This window comes from Buteo buteo, chromosome 2 (assembly GCF_964188355.1).
Source record: "Buteo buteo chromosome 2, bButBut1.hap1.1, whole genome shotgun sequence".
NCBI classification, from domain to species: Eukaryota; Metazoa; Chordata; class Aves; order Accipitriformes; family Accipitridae; genus Buteo; species Buteo buteo.
In genome coordinates this window covers 27,688,533-27,705,965 of record NC_134172.1, presented here as the reverse complement: position 1 = coordinate 27,705,965, position 17,433 = coordinate 27,688,533, and the positions used below count along the sequence as shown (strand labels likewise).

The following is a 17,433-nucleotide window of genomic DNA, read 5'->3' as shown; positions in this document are numbered from 1 at the left end:
AGATGAGGAAAAATGATCCACATGCTTAAGCTGCGGGTGAGACAGGACATCCTAAGTTTTGAGACAGACTTCAAAGAAACAGAGAAGTGATACTTCAAATGCTATTAGCACCATCAAAGTTCAAGTATTGGAAAGATACTCTGTAATAACGCAATTAGCACCACTGTATTTTGAGTGGAACTGAAAGTACCTCAGATCATATGGAGAAGTACCTACAAAAGATGTGGATCACACTTGATTGGTGTATGAGGTAGTTTAAACCTTTGGAAGTCGTGGTTTTAAACTTCCTCCGTGGAAGATATTCAAAGGCCACAAGTGGTGCAAACTTTCATGATTTTTTATTTTGGTTTTTTTTCTTTACAAAGGTTGACATTTCCCAAAGCAAGGTGTTAAATCTTGAAAGACTTCCAAGTCCTTTTGGGGCTGTATTAAAATTTCATTGCACAATGCTCCAATCAATTCTTCTCCTTCTCTTTCGCCCAGAGTTTAAGCAAGTAGATGAACAGAAGAAATGGAAGGAGTCAGCTTTCATTATAAAAAGAAATGACAAGAGAATAATTTGGGAGAGGCTTTTAAGTTAATTTTAGTTCATTCATTTGAAACAGACTGGGCCAATGTCCAAACCGAATTCTTGGTCAGCGCCGCCAATATCCAGAGGTGCAATGTCAAGGATGGGCAAGCGAGATGGCTTATTTGTTCTGTATTCAATGATCGTTTTGCCCCATTGATTGTTCTTTCTCTGCAAGAGAAGATTCATTACCATTGTTATTGCATTATTCACAGTATTGAAAATTGTTTCACCTGAATGGATAATTTCTGAAAGAATTTCATATTCATTTTGCTGCCATTGTTTGCAGATCAGATACCCATATCCAACTATTTAGTTCTCTGATACAGAGAAAATACTTTAATCTTCTGAAGTCATATGTGTGACGTTCTACATAAACTACGTTCTCACTGATGTTAAATCCTCAGAGAACCCTACCTGAGTTTTTCAGGACTTAAAGATCCTGCCCCTCCTATAGCTTATGCACTATTTCCTTATCAATCTTCAGCTTACACAGAATTTGAGTCTGGTCCCTCTGAAAAGCTTTTTCTTTTTTGCCACACTGCACAGTACAAGGTAGGATTTGTTTGTACCCCAGTCCTTCCCGCTTGTTAAAGATCTGGCAGAGTTGGTTTTGTAAGCTATTTATCTTCACTGGGTAAAATTTTGCTGGTCTGACTGATAATCTAATTCTGAATCAAAGCACAACTCTGTCCCTAATCATGTGCTTAAATGTGGGCAATCATGGTGCCAATGGTTTCTGCGTTACTTACAGAGCAGCCATCCTCAAGAACACTGAAAGTGAATCTGCTGTTGCCTTCAGCTCGTAGTTCAACATCATTGGATCCCTGCAGTATAACAGCCTTTTTAAGGTTGCCAGTTTCCTCATCCATGTAGGCAATGCTGTTCTTGCAGTGGTAGGTGATGTTCTGGGAGGCATGGTTGGCCAGCAGACGCATGAAGGCCAGTTGGGTGGCCATATCCTTTGAGGTCACTCCTTCATCATTGTATTCAAACTGAAAAACAGAAAGGAAGCCAGTCAATTGTATTGCTGGAGAAAGGTGGATGTTTGTAATGCAAGTATGTGATATTTGCTCTAGGAACATGAAAAAAACCCCCAACTACATAAGTCTGCAATCACTTGTCTATTGCAACTCCAGAGCTAAAGAGCATCAAATAAAACTAGTAGGAGGTAGGTTGAAAACCAGACATGAGTAGATGTAGTTAAACTGTATAACTCTGTTCCAACATAGGGCGTTAATAGTTTATGTGAATTCAAAGACAAGATCAGACAAGTTCAAGGAAGAGAAATCTATTGTTTCCATAGATACACAAACAATGCCTATTTCAAGAAAACCCTGATTTTTATTTTTTTTTTAATCTAATAGAATAGTGTCTGTGGGTATTACAAATGTTTACTTCATTCTTGTATTTTTTTTACAGCATCTACTTTCAGCCACTCTAAGAAACAGGACCCTAGACTGTTCCAACCCAGTGTGATCAGTCTTACATTCTTATATTAAAGATCTTGGACACTGCAATTTCATCATAAGATCAACTCAACTTCATTTAAAGAATTATGTAATTAGATTTCCTTAGCTATACAAAAGTGATTTATTTGCAATTGGCTGGTGTCTAATGAGCAAGTAGACATATTTCTTTTTTTCACTTACACTAGCAATTCTGAATGTTACGGTGGCATATGCTCAGGATCTGTGATGTGTAATATAAATATCTTTCCAGGAACAGTGTCATATGTAAAAAAATCTCAATTAAAAGAATAAGCAAAGATGTTTTTCTTACTTTTTCAGACAGTTTCCAAACTGTCTTTATACTAATGTACCATATTGCAGTCCAGGCTTCCCTTAGCTGTAGCCATTAGTCATGCCGAATTGATCATTTGCAGACACCAAGAAAAATTTGAACAATACTGAGAAATCCTTTTAGCAAATTGTGATCCAAACCAGAACTGGAGCTCTATTCCCTTCAAGATAAAAGGTAGTTCCCTTTTTCATATTTCTTCTCTAATAGAGTTTAATTTATCTGTTTGCTTGCTCAGAGTCAGTTGATTGGGAATTCTTCAGACAGCACTGTAGGAAACAATCACCCTCCCATACATCACTTACCTGGCTGCCACCATTGATAGTTTCACCAAACCATACATGCTTCTTGTCCTTTGGATTCTTGTTGACATACCAGTTCTTAGCGGGAATATTGTCAGGGTTGGCATGGATGCAAGTCTCACCAGTGGCAAAGTCACAGTATGCCCTAATAGCATCTGCAGAGCAGCCTTGGTTAGGATCAATCCAGTAGAAGCCTGCCATTGAGGAAAGAAATGCGAACAATAGTTCACTCAGCCTAACATTTGCAGCCTATATTCACTTGTTTGATACAGGAACTCAGAGAGAGGTCAAAAATATCACAAAAATATCACAATATTAAGGTGATAACTGGGATAAATACATATTTTAGATTGTTAATGTATAAGAAGCTGTATTTGAAAGCTAGGGTTAAATAATTTTGTATTCTTTTGAAAGATTATTGCAATAATCACGCAATAATAGCTATAAAGAGCTTTTCAGAATTTCCTTGTATCTATTTTCAGTGGAGGGAGAGAGAACTTCTTCATTGGTCATTTAGTATTTTCACTGGGTGGCCAAAGATACCATTCATCAAAGAAAGCTAATAAACTGGAAGTACTGCCTGAGCCAGAAAGGGCAAATATCTGGCAGTAACATACCACTGCTCCATTCTGGGTGGCTAAGTCTTAGGTCACGGCAAGTGCGAGCTGGGTTCTTTCTGGAGCCTTCTGGGGTCAGCAGGGTCTCAATTTGGTTGTTCAATGTTTTCAGAGTAGCATCAACTTCATAGTCTTTGGGTCTGAGAGAAGGCTGATCAGCCCGGTAGTATTCTGCATCATAGCCAACTTCATATCCACCACCATTGGGACCAGGGGGACCTGGGGGACCAGGAGGACCGGGAGGACCCTAAAGTTTTTCAAAAGCAAAAAACAAGAAGCATTCTATTAGACATATGGTTCTCTCAATTAAGTGTTTCCACACATGCATAGTCCTACTTAACTCCTAGCACCCTTAGCTCTAATCTGAGGCAGCACATATGGACTTGCCCTGTGATGAATACTGTGGGCTCAAGCAGTAGAGGATGCACATTGTAGGACTACATCTTCTTTGTGTATTTGCTGTCTGGCCATAAGGAATGAACAAGAAATTCAGGTTTAGGCCTGTTAGGGAGATGTTTAATGTTAAATAACAATAGACATTTGGAAATTTTGTGGGTTTTTTTTAATAAATAAAACCACACCTTTTCCTAAATTGCTAGGCTTTTGAAGTTATTTTCTTGTACCTGTGACATAAATGTATTACATCAACAAAAAGTAAGTTATACTCACAGCAGGGCCTTGGCTACCATGAGAGCCACGCACACCAGCAGGGCCAATAGGTCCAGGGAGACCATTGCGACCATCTTTACCAGGAGGACCAGAAGGACCAGGTGGACCCTACAAGGAAACTCAAACAGTTTAATGACAGTAGAAAACACTACAAGTAGAGTGTACATATATATTGCACAAAAGGAATGGGAGTTATTTGAATATGCTCTTAAATTCACATACCCTTGGGCCAGCAGGGCCATTGTTACCAGGAGGACCTTGATCACCATGTTGGCCCTATTGGGAAAGATACATGCATAGTCATTAAAAAAATTGCAGTGGCACACATTTGTATTCACATGATTCAAGAGGGAGCTATAGTTAGCACGTGCATTTGGGCTCAGAGAATGGGAATCTAGGGCTGATGGCATTTATTAGTGGAGTTGGGGGTTAAAATGCCTGTTTTGGGCAGGGAGGAGAGAGAGTGTGAAGAGGTACTAAAGGGGATAACCTATTAACGTCTCAATATTGTTTCTTCAGGTTTTCAGAGAAGGCTTTAAAATAAAAGTCTGAATTCCTAAAGGGCACATCAGAATTTAAAGGGAAGAAAATCTACAAATTACTTCTGCTTCTCTGTGATACAAAGGCTTTACAATTTCTGGCCAAAGTAAGAAGTAATACTAAAAGAAAGGCAGAGCTTTTTGAATTCTGTGCTAGCCAAATGCAGTCGACTTTCAGGGCAGCTAATGGTACTCACAGTTCTAAAGCCAACTATCAATGGCAATATCAAAATTTGCCATTTTATGTGAAGAGTGTTAAGTGTTAAAGAGAATCTTATGGCCTTTGAAAGATGATGCAGAGTGGAGCAAGTGGTATCAACCTGCTGGGTTGTGCATATGTAATCCCACACTTGGGTGACCTTATTTCCTTTTTTTGCTCTTTATATTCAAAATTGTGAAAATCATTTACTTACAGCAAGACCAGGAAGACCCTGCAATCCATTGTGTCCCTTCAAGCCAGGCAGACCTCTGGGCCCCTTATCACCAGGTTCACCTTTCTCACCACGTGGACCTTGTGGTCCCTAGGAAGTGATATAGGTGTCAGAGAAATAAAATAGAAGGCTTCAAGTATATACTACTGTCAAAGCAAGAATTAAGCATGAGCACTCTACATTATGCCATAGGTTGCCCCTGATATATATACGTACATTCTGTTGACACACCCAGGAAGAGTGTCAGTCCCAAAAGCTTCAGGATTGGTCCCATAAGAGAGAATGCTGATCAAGATTCTAGGTCTATAAATCTTTACAGCTCCTTAAGCACTACGTTTTGGGCCCATATCTTGAGCACAGTCACGAGTTTTTATTAATAAAACGTGTTTTCTCTTCTTGCATCAATGTGGTAGCGTATTTAGAAATCAGACTTACAGCAAGACCTCTTGGACCAAAAGCACCAGCAGGACCGACAGCACCAACAGGACCCTGAAACAGTAAATGCATGTCACTGCTGTATATTATACCTAATAAAGGTTCCACACTCAACACATCTCTGCAGAAAGCAAAGTAATTACATACATACTGTAGAGGTTTCATGCACAATGTATATGTGTATGATGGACAAATGTTACTCCTGTGTCAATCGAAAATTAAGGTCTCGTCAACTTACAGGATCACCACGGTTTCCAGGCTTTCCAGAAGGACCAACTTGGCCATGAGGACCAGGAGCACCCACAGCACCACTGGGACCAGGGCTACCAGGAGCACCACGCTCACCCTGGGAACAAAGGAATGCAAAAGGACAGTGTGTTACTACTGACTTACACATATTGGAATATTTCTTCCATGATTATGAAATAAAAGAAAAAAACAAGTTACCTTGAAACCAGGAGCACCATCACGGCCTGGAGGACCATCATTTCCAGGATTGCCCTGTTAAAATACCATGAAAAATTATTAAATTCCATCAACCTTCATCTCACACGGAACTGTGTGTCAGTCTAATTGCTCCCAATGAGAGTAAGAAGTCATTAAGATGGGATAGCATAAATCTTGAAGATAACATACTCTTCCTTAGCGATGCCATGCTCAAATTCCTTAAATACATTAATGTTCTCAGAAAAATAAGATGGTCTTCAAATATTTAGGTTTTACAAGTTCAGTATAGAAGGAAATTACTGGGTTTTGCTGTATTTCTCCAGATGAAGAGGTCAAGACCATAGTGGTCTTCATCTAGCCTGCACTCTTGTAAAACTGAGTCCTACTTTTTAGATGAAAAATGCCAGTGGTGAGAAAAGGACTTAAACAGTAGTCACAGCTAAATTATTTTTAGTACTTCACAAGCTTAAACGTCTTCCTTTGAGAATGTTAATTTCACTTCAACTGTTTCACTGTGTATACTAGCAAACATTTTCCTTCAGAAAATTCCCATGGAACAGAAAGTGTATTTCTTTTTAATTACTATTCTCTGATCTCTTTGAAATCCTGTAAGTCTTAGGACTTGCAGGAGTCCTGTATTAACAATGCTTCAGGTTATCAAATAAGCTTCCCTGATAAGGCTCAGAGAAAGCTTTACATAGTTATCCTAACAGGAGACAAGACAATGTGTTAATATTTTACTTTAACTGTTCTTCAAGTGTAAGTCATGGATAGACACTGTGTCAATACCCTTCTTCAAGGTGAATTACTAACTTGGATGGTTAAATTGGATGGAGAAGTTTATTTGCTGCTCTGTGAGCAGGGCCCCATCCTCCAAGTAGTCACCCATGAGGCAGGGCATTAGAGGAAGCAATTTGTTCCACTCCAGCATTCCCACATTCCCCCTTCCACACAGGGCTCAGGTCCTCCATTGCATCTTAACCTGCATTGATCTCTGCAGTTCAGCAGTACCTGCCACACAGGCCAGAGTTTGTTCTGTCATGTTTTCAGCCTACAAACATACTTTACATTGGGGTGAGGGAATGCACATTGGGAAACATTATGTAGCTCAGCCACAATGTTAAAAGTGTATCTGTTTTGTTAGGACTCCAAAACAGTACTGAGTGTTGTACAAGTCCAATAACTGAATTCCAACATTTTGTGTGATGTGCTTCATATGCCTTAAGTTAAAAAAAATTGTCTTTAATACCACAAATCACTAGATCACTCAAGTAAAAGTGACTTCCCTGAAAGATATGTGTATTGCATCTAACATAACAAGCTTTCCTGATATATTCTCTATAGACAAAACCTTATCCTCTGGGATGTACTACTTTTCCCAGCTCCAACAACAAAGTAATCTTTTCCCCACTCCATCTTTCTTGACAATTAAGTAAAACATCAAAAGATTCTGACAGTGACTCTAGGATGTATTTCAGACACAACTTGTGCCTCGAATTTGTCACCTAGTTGGGGACGGGGAGGGGAATCCATGTCTATTAGAATCTTGCTATAATTTTCCCTGAAGACATGGGAAGGTACAAGCTTGCTAGCAAAACAGCCTCCAGTTGCATCCATTTTTTTCTGTGTATTTGTCTTTGGCTCAGGATAAAAGAAAAGCAGTGCTGAAGAGGAAATAAGACATAGCTTACATCACGACCAGCTTCACCAGGAGCACCATTTGGACCAGGAGAACCCACAGGACCAGAGGGACCACGGGCACCAGGAGGACCAGAAACACCCAGGGGACCAGGTTCACCCTAATACAGGAACAGTGGTAACAAAATGTGACATTATAATACAACGTAAACCAGTCTTCCAGAACTTTTGGCCTATATCTAGGAGAAACATTTCTCTGTAATTGATTCTGGAAGCGAGAGAACCAGGACACAAGAAACATATCTAACTATACCAAATATTATCTTCATTCTAAATTTTCTACCTCTTCTATCAGACATCTCTGATGCCATTCAAAAACATGCTCACCTGCAGACACAAGTCTTGTTTGTCTGCAACAAGCAATAATTTCTTCCACTGCTCTGTTAGGTCCATATCCTCTGTTTGCAGTAGCAATGGAAACAGCAGAATCTACATCTCCTCTTCCCTGGTTTCTCATAAGAGACCTCAACTTTTTTCTTTACACATCTCTGTTTAAAGCAGTAAACTAGTCATATACTCACTGTTGCTCCAGAGATGCCTGGAAGACCACGTTCTCCCCGAGAGCCAGGCAGACCAAGGATACCAGGAGCACCAAGAATACCCTGAGGACCTGGGCTACCAGGAGGACCCTATGACATGAAGAGAATGGTTTTTTATATTAATAGAGAAAAATCATTTTTTTACAGCCCTTCACATTTCTTATTTGTTTTGTTCTGTAACAGTACCATCTGCTTTCTAAGGATCTCAATGTGTGTCAGTGCTAGCTAGTTCCTGCATGGAAGTAGTTGCAACCAAGCCATAAGACTTTAAACACCAAAGCTAAAGGTCTGTAAGAACATAATGCCAGTTATACTCCCCTCACAACTGTTTTCCAGTGAAAATGCTGTTTCTGAACAACACTATACACATTTTTTCCTTTCACATTCAATAACAGTGGGTGACACATGAAAATTGGAGTATTCAATAAGAGAAGATGACTATGTGAGGGTATTCCATAGCGAAGAGACTGATCACCTGAGACTGATCATGAGACAGGCTTAGAAGACATCTAGGTGGTATCTGGCATCTCCAAACAATCCTTAGAGCTCTCTACTGACCATTTGAAAGGTAAAGTTTGTCTAGTTAAGTGACTTTTCCATTTCCTTGAAAATTGAGTATATGTGGCACTAAAGTTGGCATAAGTAATCAACCTAACATATTACCCTAAATTATTATCCTAACTTGCAGTCAGGCTTACTAGTTAAATTGTTTTTCATAATTGAAATTAAATTAGAACATAAAAATTAGAAAATGTATTGCTTTATACTGGACATTAAAGGGCAAATTTTCAGTTGTCACCTACACAATTTTAACACGTCTGACAATGACACTGAAGATTTCACTCTTAGCTGCAACTTCTGCAGATCACAGAAGAAATGTCTATATTTTTTTACTGAGAAACAATAGAGTGGTAATTCACACAAGTGCATACTTCTATAAGACAGAAATGCATCTGACTTTTAAAAAGCCAGTAATTCTGGATGTGCAAGCTTAAAGAGACTCAAAATTAATTTATTTATTTGCATAATTCTAAGCCAACCTGGGGCCAGACAACTTTAACCTTGTGATCCCCACAAATTAGTTTCTGATGCAGAAATGAATTGAGATTGTTCTAAATGGATGTTCACATGTTCCTCCTTTTTCCATCCATGATGCTCGATTTTAGAGCAGGAGATTCTGCTTCCCCTTCTCAGACTAAGTAGCAATTTCTTCTGTAGTTAGCCTCATTGCCTTCATTTTGGCTACTTGCAGAGAAAGATGCAACACACCACAAGAAAAAAAGAGAGAAAAACCTGACCCAGAGATCAGGTTCATTTTTTATGGTATGTTTGTCAAACATGTCTATAAACAATTTATTGAGTCTCAGTGGAACTTCTACTTAAAAGCTTTGCTAAATTTGTGGATAAAAGAGAAAAGCCCTTCACAAATACCAAAAGTATCTTAGAAGCCATAACATTTATGTGGAAAAACATTTTTAACGAGATGTGATACTCAGCAACTTACAGCAGCACCAGCCTCTCCAGATGGACCTTTCTCACCAGCAAAACCAGGTGGGCCAGCAATACCTTGTTCACCAGTACGGCCAACTGGACCAACATCACCGCGTAGACCTCTAGGACCATCTTTGCCGGCTGGGCCAGGAGGACCAGGGGGACCAGTGATGCCCTAGGATTGAGTATGAATATGATATCATTACAATATAGACCCATTAACTGGGGAGAACAGAGATAAATTTCATTATGTCCATGCACAAAAACAGCTTTGCAATAAACAGGTTGTCAGCTGTTCTGAAGCAGCAACTTCTATTGCTTTTGTTAGCAGCAGAAAGCTGGAATCAGTAGAATTATTGAACTGAGAGATTTGGTTTTTTACACAGGGCAGCTGAAAGCAGCAAATTTGGTGGGAAAGTATTGATTTGGCTCTGGAGACATTAATTGCAACTATAAAATCTATGAGAAAAACCTCTTCCAATTCAACAGGATTATTTGCTTTGGATAGTGAGATTTACAATATATTTAAATGTAGGGTATCTAAGGAAAGAAGTGCCTTTTGATAAAGGTTGGAAACACCTTTGAACAGAAAAACTACAAATGTCAATTTGAAATGAGAATTTTTGGCTGAAAAATAAAGCAGCAGGGATTCACATTCTTAAACACAACAAGAGGTTGCCCTGCTTGAGACAGGGGCTGGAACTGCAGATACTTTAGAAAGTGTGGACACAAGATAACTTTAACATTCTTTTTCAAATAGGACATGACCTTCTTGTTCCACTCAAAATCAATGGCTATGCAGTTACTCAAAAGCAAAATAAACACAGATTTTTACAAATGGTTAGGCACCCACCTCAAAATGCAGAGGGATGCTTGATGGATTGTAAAAAACCCACAAATTAAATGCATAACTCCCAGTCTGGGAATTTAAACAGTTAAGAGACTTTTTCTTATCTCATCCAGTCCTAGAAGGATCTGAGGTGATTCCAGTGCAGTTAGATTTGTGTCCATGTAGCGAAAATGAGGATCATCCCTAACCAATGCAACTTCTGACTTAAGACCCATTAGAACTTCTTCAATAGTTACTTACAGCAGGGCCAGGAGGACCAACTCTTCCAGCAGCACCAGGGAAACCAGTCATGCCCTAAAAATAAAAGTGAAAAGGAAGATTTGGTTTAAAGGAAACAAGGACTTCATGAAAAGCAACAACATCAGTGCCAAAAGCCTGAAGACTTACAGGAGGACCAGCATCACCACGAGGGCCAGCAGGACCAGCAGCACCAGCGGGACCCTATGTATGAAGGATTGAAAAAAACAGATGAATCAAGCAAAGACTGTTAATGTTCCCTATTTAGAATAATGGCTCAGTCCCACTCTCATGAAACTTAAGGGCTATTTTGCCTTTTACTTTAAACAGGAGGAGGACTGGGCCCAAATCCACAATTCCTGTCCTGATACTAGGGTAGTAAATTCTCACAGACATTTTAAATCAGTACCGTAAGGACTGAGAAGAGTTGCATATGCCATTTATGATTCAAATGAATTTGCCTTACAAATGTTATGTCCATCTAAGCAAATCTGGAAGTCAAAATGTGAAAGACATAGTAAGGCAAAGAACAGCAAGTCCTCTGCACTGCATGACTAAAACAGCCATATAGTGCAAGGGCCTGGTATTGCTCTATTGGAATCACATGGTAAGAACCCCAAGACATGTTATCCTGTAGCACTTTACAGTATTTAAAATACCAGGGCCTGACTTTCTGCATCATTTCAACCAGTTCCCCAATAATGGGCTGCATGCATGTGAAACAGTGTTAGCACATGACAAGCCTGCATGCAAGTGGGTGCACAGACAAATTTGCACATATGCTTCTGAATGACTGGGTCTGAAAATCAGACTGCAACAGCACATCCTGTCTTTGATAGGAAGATATCAACATCCTCAGCTCGGAACTTAACCACAATCACCCCCTGAATGGTCCAAGATAGACCGATTTTGCTGATCTTCAGGGCAAGTTGAAAATTAATTATTTTTTTCTCTTCATTTCAGTTCCAGACTCACAATCTGAGCCCACATAAGTAGACTGATGAAGCTTATATAATGTGTGAAAATCAGTACGGTGACTTTCCTCACAGCCTAGTTTGAAGTTTTGTTTCTTTTTTTAATTACCTTTTCAAAATTCAAGGCCTTCAGGCTAGCGTATTGCTTGCATAGCACAGTTAAGAACTATGCATTTTACAAAGACACAGTTCACTTACTGGTGGTCCAGAAGCACCAATTGGGCCAATAGCACCTGTTGGTCCAGTTTCACCCTTAGGTCCTTTAGGCCCACGCTCGCCTTTAGCACCAGGCTGACCAGCTGCACCCTATGGGCAGAAAAAACACACAGAACAAGGAGTTGGAAAAGCATGAAAAGGAAATAGAGGAATGGCATGGCATCAATAAGAGGAAACGGCAAACAATACTCACAGGAGGTCCAGCAAATCCACTAGGACCTACGGGACCAGGCTCACCGCGTTCACCCTAAAGAGAGGGCAAAGAAGAGAGGACTGGTTGGAACAGGCTTTAAAAGGGCATTTTTCTGAACATCATGTCTTTGACACAAGAATAGTTGTAGGAATTGTTACTTACAGGGATACCACGGGCACCAGCAGGACCAGCAGGACCAGCAGGACCTCCTTCACCCTAAAACAGATGGCAGAAAACATTATGACACTGTGGGGGAAGGCTGCACTGCAGTAAGAACAAGGGTGATCTTTTGGTACAGATGCATATAGCAAGTCTCCCTGTGCCTCCAATGAAGATGGTGTTACTGAAAATGCTTCTGTTTTGCCCCGCCCTGTATTAATAATTTCTAATGATACTCAGACAGGATAAAAAAATTCTGAGCTAATGTGTTGTTGTTCATCACCATATCAAAACCTCTTCTCACAGTGTGAGGAGGACTGTGGAGATTAGCCTTATCTGGGAAGAATTCAGACAAAGCTTAGATCAGAATCTTCTCCCCATATAACCCACTGCCATGTAGATGTGCATCCCTTCCCTGCCCTTTCAGGAAAAGGTATGGGGTGCTATGGCAAACTTCACTGAATAGTTCTACAGTCCCAATAACCCTTGCCTCCCAAATCTGAGAAACTTGCAGAACTCATGCACACTAGAAAGATAGAATTGGTTTTTATGGAACTCCTCATCTTAAATATTCATATGTGGGGAAAATGTATAAACAAACAAGACACTTTTTCATTCAAAGAGTAGACTTACCCGATCACCAGCACCACCAGCAGGGCCAGGAGCACCAATAGCACCAGGGAGACCCTATAAGTCAAGAGACAGGACACCATTTCTAACAAAATGTAAGCAGGAGTGACTACTTTTAATATTTTTTCTCTTCCCTCCTGGAGACAGGTGTGTGACTTTCTTCCAGCTGTTTTCAATATAAAGGACACATGATTTTATAAACCAAAATCTATTCTGTTATTTTCCTTCCAAAGTATGAATTCTAGGACAGGCAGTCAAAATCTCAAATTAATGATAATTTTGTGTGGCTTTGCAGGCTGCCTTTAGAATTAGCTGTCTGGACTGAGGCCATGACGTTGAAGAGGATAATGTCACACTGAACAATGGTCTATGAAATACAAGGTTCTCTGCTGATGTAATTTCTCTGCTTGTGTGCATGAGAAGTGGTCACTTTTCTCTCTCTCCCTCCAGATTCAAACATCCCTGGACAAGGTGCAACAAAATCATATTGACTTGTATCAAAAGTGATCAGATATAAGTGGAAATGCAATATAGTCGGAAATGTAAGTCCTGAACATCCTTTTTAGTCACTTAAGTTCTGAGGTGTAGCAAGGTAAACTCAAGTAGAACCAAAAAATACTTACACGAGCACCATCTCTTCCTGTTGCACCAACATCACCTCTCAGACCTGGGGCACCCTAGAATACACAGAGGGAAAAGAACCCTTATATTGGTAATGAACACAATAGTTTGTATGAAAGAAGTCTTGAACTGTTTGCTGAGTATCCACGTATTACTTGCATATCATACGAGATGCTTATCACGCTAGTCTGTTGGGGAACAGACTTTGATTAATATTTCATTCTTATTGCTGAGTATGTACTGACTTGCAAAGTGAGAATTTGCAGACAAAGGGGACTGACATGCTTTTCAGAATTATGAGCCTGCCTCTTTCATGGGAAACCTACTTGGTTCCCCCCAGGTGGCAAGAATTCTGAATGGAATTAAAAATTCAAAACCAAGTTGATGTATATTCCAAATGATGAATGTAAATCCCCCCTCAAAATCCCTTTTCGTTTGGTCAAGAAATAACCATATGTAAAAATTCTTCTGGGTATTCATGTTATACTTTCTATTTGAAGCAGGAAAACAACTGTTAAAAACAATGATGTCATATGAGTGGTCATATAAAACACATATGTTTCGTATCACAAAAAATTATATCGAGGCCACCACTAGTGTCAAGAAATCAGACCAGCACTCTGTTCTCTCTCTTTTTTTTTTAAATATATCCTACTCTTCTGCATTAATCTGCATGTGAGAATATAGTGTTTTATAAAAAGTTGCAAGCAATTTTCATCTTAATTTCCTTACAACTCCATTTATGCTAAATGACTATGGATTTTTTTTAGTCAAAACAAATAAAGCAGTTCTAGAAATCTCAGTTTAGAGTTTAAATAATGAAGAGAATATGGAATGAGATGTACATAACAAGATAAAAACCAATTTTATAGATAATTATTCAGATAAAGTAGAGGTAGCAACAGGGCTTGCTACCGGACTACACAACTTTATGTAAAGGCTTACCTTGGCTAAAATGTTTTCTGATTTTATAAAAAACTGATATAATCACAAGATTTTTGTAACTGATTTACTTATAGTCATGGCACCTAGAACAGTCAAGGATTTGATCAGAGACTCAGTCCTTTGTGATCAGTAGGCCCATTCCTACTATAAAGCCTGTACTCAAAGACAGCTTTAGTATTTCTTTGGTAAAGATAACCTCATTGTTAACCAATCCTGTGAAGGACTAATTGCCACTTAAACCAACTGCAAATGCTGAGCATAGATCAAAATACAACCTTAGAAAAGACTGTCAGTCTGTTAGACCAACAAAACCTCTACTTATTGACCACTAAGTAATATAGTTTCACATTAAATAAAAGTCGCATTGGGGTAATCTGCAGTTATTTTTTTAAGTTAATGAAATTCAAGCATCTCCCAAACCTGTGCATGCAGTAACAAAGCAGGTTGTCCACCTTACCTTTTCACCCTTGCCTCCTGGAACACCAGCAACACCTCTCTCCCCTGGGATTCCACCAGGGCCAGCAGGACCAGGACCACCAGCAGGACCAACATTGCCAGGCTCACCCTGGCAGAAACAGTATATCATGTAAGACAGGGTCAAATCATTCACATAATTTGGTACAAAATTCTGTCATTACTACTTTGCCCATTGTTCTGTTTCCTTATAAACAGTATGAATAGTAGCATTTTGTCTTAAGCTATTGTACTTATTTTACTTTTTCAGCTACTGAAGATGCCAGACACGAACAGTCTCTCTGATTCTGTGGGCTTCTGAGGTTTTAGGGTGTCCCATATTACAAACTAAATTTCTGTAGAAAGACTACCCATTAAAATCCTGAAAACTAAACCCCATATTCAGTTACATCAAGCCAGTGTTATTTTGGTAGATGACTGCTCATTATTGTGCTAATGTTTTGGGGAAAATATTGCTTACTAGACATAAGAACTTCCTGTGTATAAGTAGAGGTGGGTATAAATAGCAGTCAGCATGAATTTTGGCCAAAATCTCAGACCCTATCTCAAAAAAGAACAATAATATACCCAGCTGACAAGCTGTATTTAAACTGAGTCCAAACTGGAGTTCACCTCTCCTCATCTATAGTGCTAAACATAAAACCTTTAATATTAATGTGGACTAGCTGGGATGGAGCTTTACCACTTGAAGAAGTGACACCGGGGCTATGGTGTATAGGTTACCTGTTACCAGTAATTACTTATGCTCTTAGGAAAAAAGGTTTTGGATTGCCTTCATCAGGAATTCAACAGTAAGGCAATGGCAGCTGGGGAAAGCACACCTTGTTACCATCAGGGCCTGGTGGGCCAGATGGACCACGGCTTCCAATGGCACCGGCAGGACCAACAGCACCGCTTTCACCAGGAGGACCACGTTCACCCTGCAGGAGACAGCTTGATTTGAGTTTTTTCTTGAATTGTTCTGTAGCTTAGAGGTTTAAAAGCACTAACTAGTAGCAATGACAATGTGATGCATTTTTATCTGGACAAACCATTAAGAACTGTATTAGAATTCTGCAGATATTAACTAAACTGGTCATAAGAATTGGCTCTAGCTTTTGGCACAAATGTAGCAAAGTGAAGTACTAAAGTCTTGCATCATGATATCAGCTGACAAAGTACAAATACTTCTTGAACATGGATTTTGGCTACTGTGCTCATTCTGGTAACAGTGTCTTGCATGCTATTGTCAAAATGGAGCTTCTGATACCAGTTTGAGAGCAGATAATGGATTCTAGTGAAATTAGAGCCATAGCAATTGGCAAACAATTATTTTTACAGTGGCAAATGCCTGGTGAATATTGGAGAATAAAGGTGACAGCTAAAGCCTACTAATGTGACCTGTACATTATAACAAGGATAAGGATAAATTCAGGTCATGTCTCCAGGTCAACTGGAGACATCGAAGTAGCCAGAAACAGGGCTTAAATGCACAATAGATCTATCAAAGGTAGAAATATCAGTTTTACTAAAGACATCTCAGATTATCCCAGTATGATCAAGATGGACATCAATGAATAATCTGATAAGAAGTAATAGAGATTTTTAGTTATGCTGGAGAACCTGGGAGTTTGTATGAGAGCTATAATGTGGTCAAAGAACTAACTCAAGGAGAGATAGCTCACTGTTAAAAAGCACCAACAATGCAGAAAGCTAACTTATATTGTAGTGATGTTCCCCAATATATCTTTTAATTTTTTTTACATACATTTTGTTAATGACAGAGAGGCAGAAAAAGAAGAAAGATATTTATGAAATATGCAGATATCACAAAGGTGGAAGCTTTTGTCAACAGGAAGAAGGGATGACATATTACACTGGAAGAAGTGAATAACCTGTTGGATGGCTGTCACGGTAGAACTGGGACAAAATTCAAGAATGCAAAGTACCAGGCCATTTATTTAGGCACCAGAAATGAGGATTTGTGCTGTAAATGGAGGTTTCATCTGGTGAAAATGACAGAAAGGGAAAGGCGATAGTCAATAGCCAACAATATGATGCGGTCTTGAAAAAGGCAAATGTGGTCTGGCACAAGCAGTGAGGTACTTTTAGGATGTGTTAATTTTGTTGTACAAAGTATCAGTAAGACCTAATTTGGAATAGTGAATGAAATACACTCTGGCTGGGTATGAGATGCTTAAGGCAAGCTAGAGCAGAGAGTAACTGCTAGAATGATAAAGGGAACTTGGCTTGGATAGAATAGCAAAATGCAAGTTTAAAGAGGACATGGTTACTAATACAGCCTCAAGCCACTAAATATAGGGAGGAAAGTGCTGTTTAAACTGATTGACATGACTGATAAGAGTGAATGGGAATATTTGTCATGAATACTTTTAGTCTGGAAGTCAGAAGAGAAGAGGAAGCAACAGAAGTAATTTAAATACCAACCTCTTTAGTGGATTTGGAAAGCAAACAATTAATCAAACATTTTAGAAACTACTCATTGCTCTGCATAAATGGGACCTTCCTGCCATGCAGGAAGGCCTCCACACAAAGCTCTTTATAGACGTTTATTCATGGTGCAGGAATAAAGGGAAGTGGAAGGCAATATCTTCTAAT

General features: G+C 39.3%; 1 protein-coding gene across 1 annotated transcript in view; it reads right to left on the bottom strand.

Annotated features, from left to right (window-relative positions):
* Positions 1-319: 319 nt before the first annotated feature.
* The window catches only part of COL1A2 (collagen type I alpha 2 chain), a 41,502-nt gene continuing 24,388 nt past the window's right edge, over positions 320-17,433 (bottom strand). Inside the window, exons 31-52 of the mRNA XM_075049467.1 lie at positions 15,657-15,755; positions 14,819-14,926; positions 13,419-13,472; positions 12,799-12,852; positions 12,169-12,222; positions 12,007-12,060; positions 11,796-11,903; positions 10,774-10,827; positions 10,627-10,680; positions 9,550-9,711; positions 8,028-8,135; positions 7,500-7,607; positions 5,809-5,862; positions 5,600-5,707; positions 5,362-5,415; positions 4,909-5,016; positions 4,179-4,232; positions 3,957-4,064; positions 3,288-3,534; positions 2,674-2,864; positions 1,321-1,563; positions 320-739 (exon numbers count right to left, since the gene is read on the bottom strand). Coding sequence (XP_074905568.1) covers positions 593-739; positions 1,321-1,563; positions 2,674-2,864; positions 3,288-3,534; positions 3,957-4,064; positions 4,179-4,232; positions 4,909-5,016; positions 5,362-5,415; positions 5,600-5,707; positions 5,809-5,862; positions 7,500-7,607; positions 8,028-8,135; positions 9,550-9,711; positions 10,627-10,680; positions 10,774-10,827; positions 11,796-11,903; positions 12,007-12,060; positions 12,169-12,222; positions 12,799-12,852; positions 13,419-13,472; positions 14,819-14,926; positions 15,657-15,755 — 2,331 coding nt within the window. The 3' untranslated portion in view covers positions 320-592. The remainder of the gene's footprint in view (positions 740-1,320; positions 1,564-2,673; positions 2,865-3,287; positions 3,535-3,956; positions 4,065-4,178; positions 4,233-4,908; positions 5,017-5,361; positions 5,416-5,599; positions 5,708-5,808; positions 5,863-7,499; positions 7,608-8,027; positions 8,136-9,549; positions 9,712-10,626; positions 10,681-10,773; positions 10,828-11,795; positions 11,904-12,006; positions 12,061-12,168; positions 12,223-12,798; positions 12,853-13,418; positions 13,473-14,818; positions 14,927-15,656; positions 15,756-17,433) is intronic.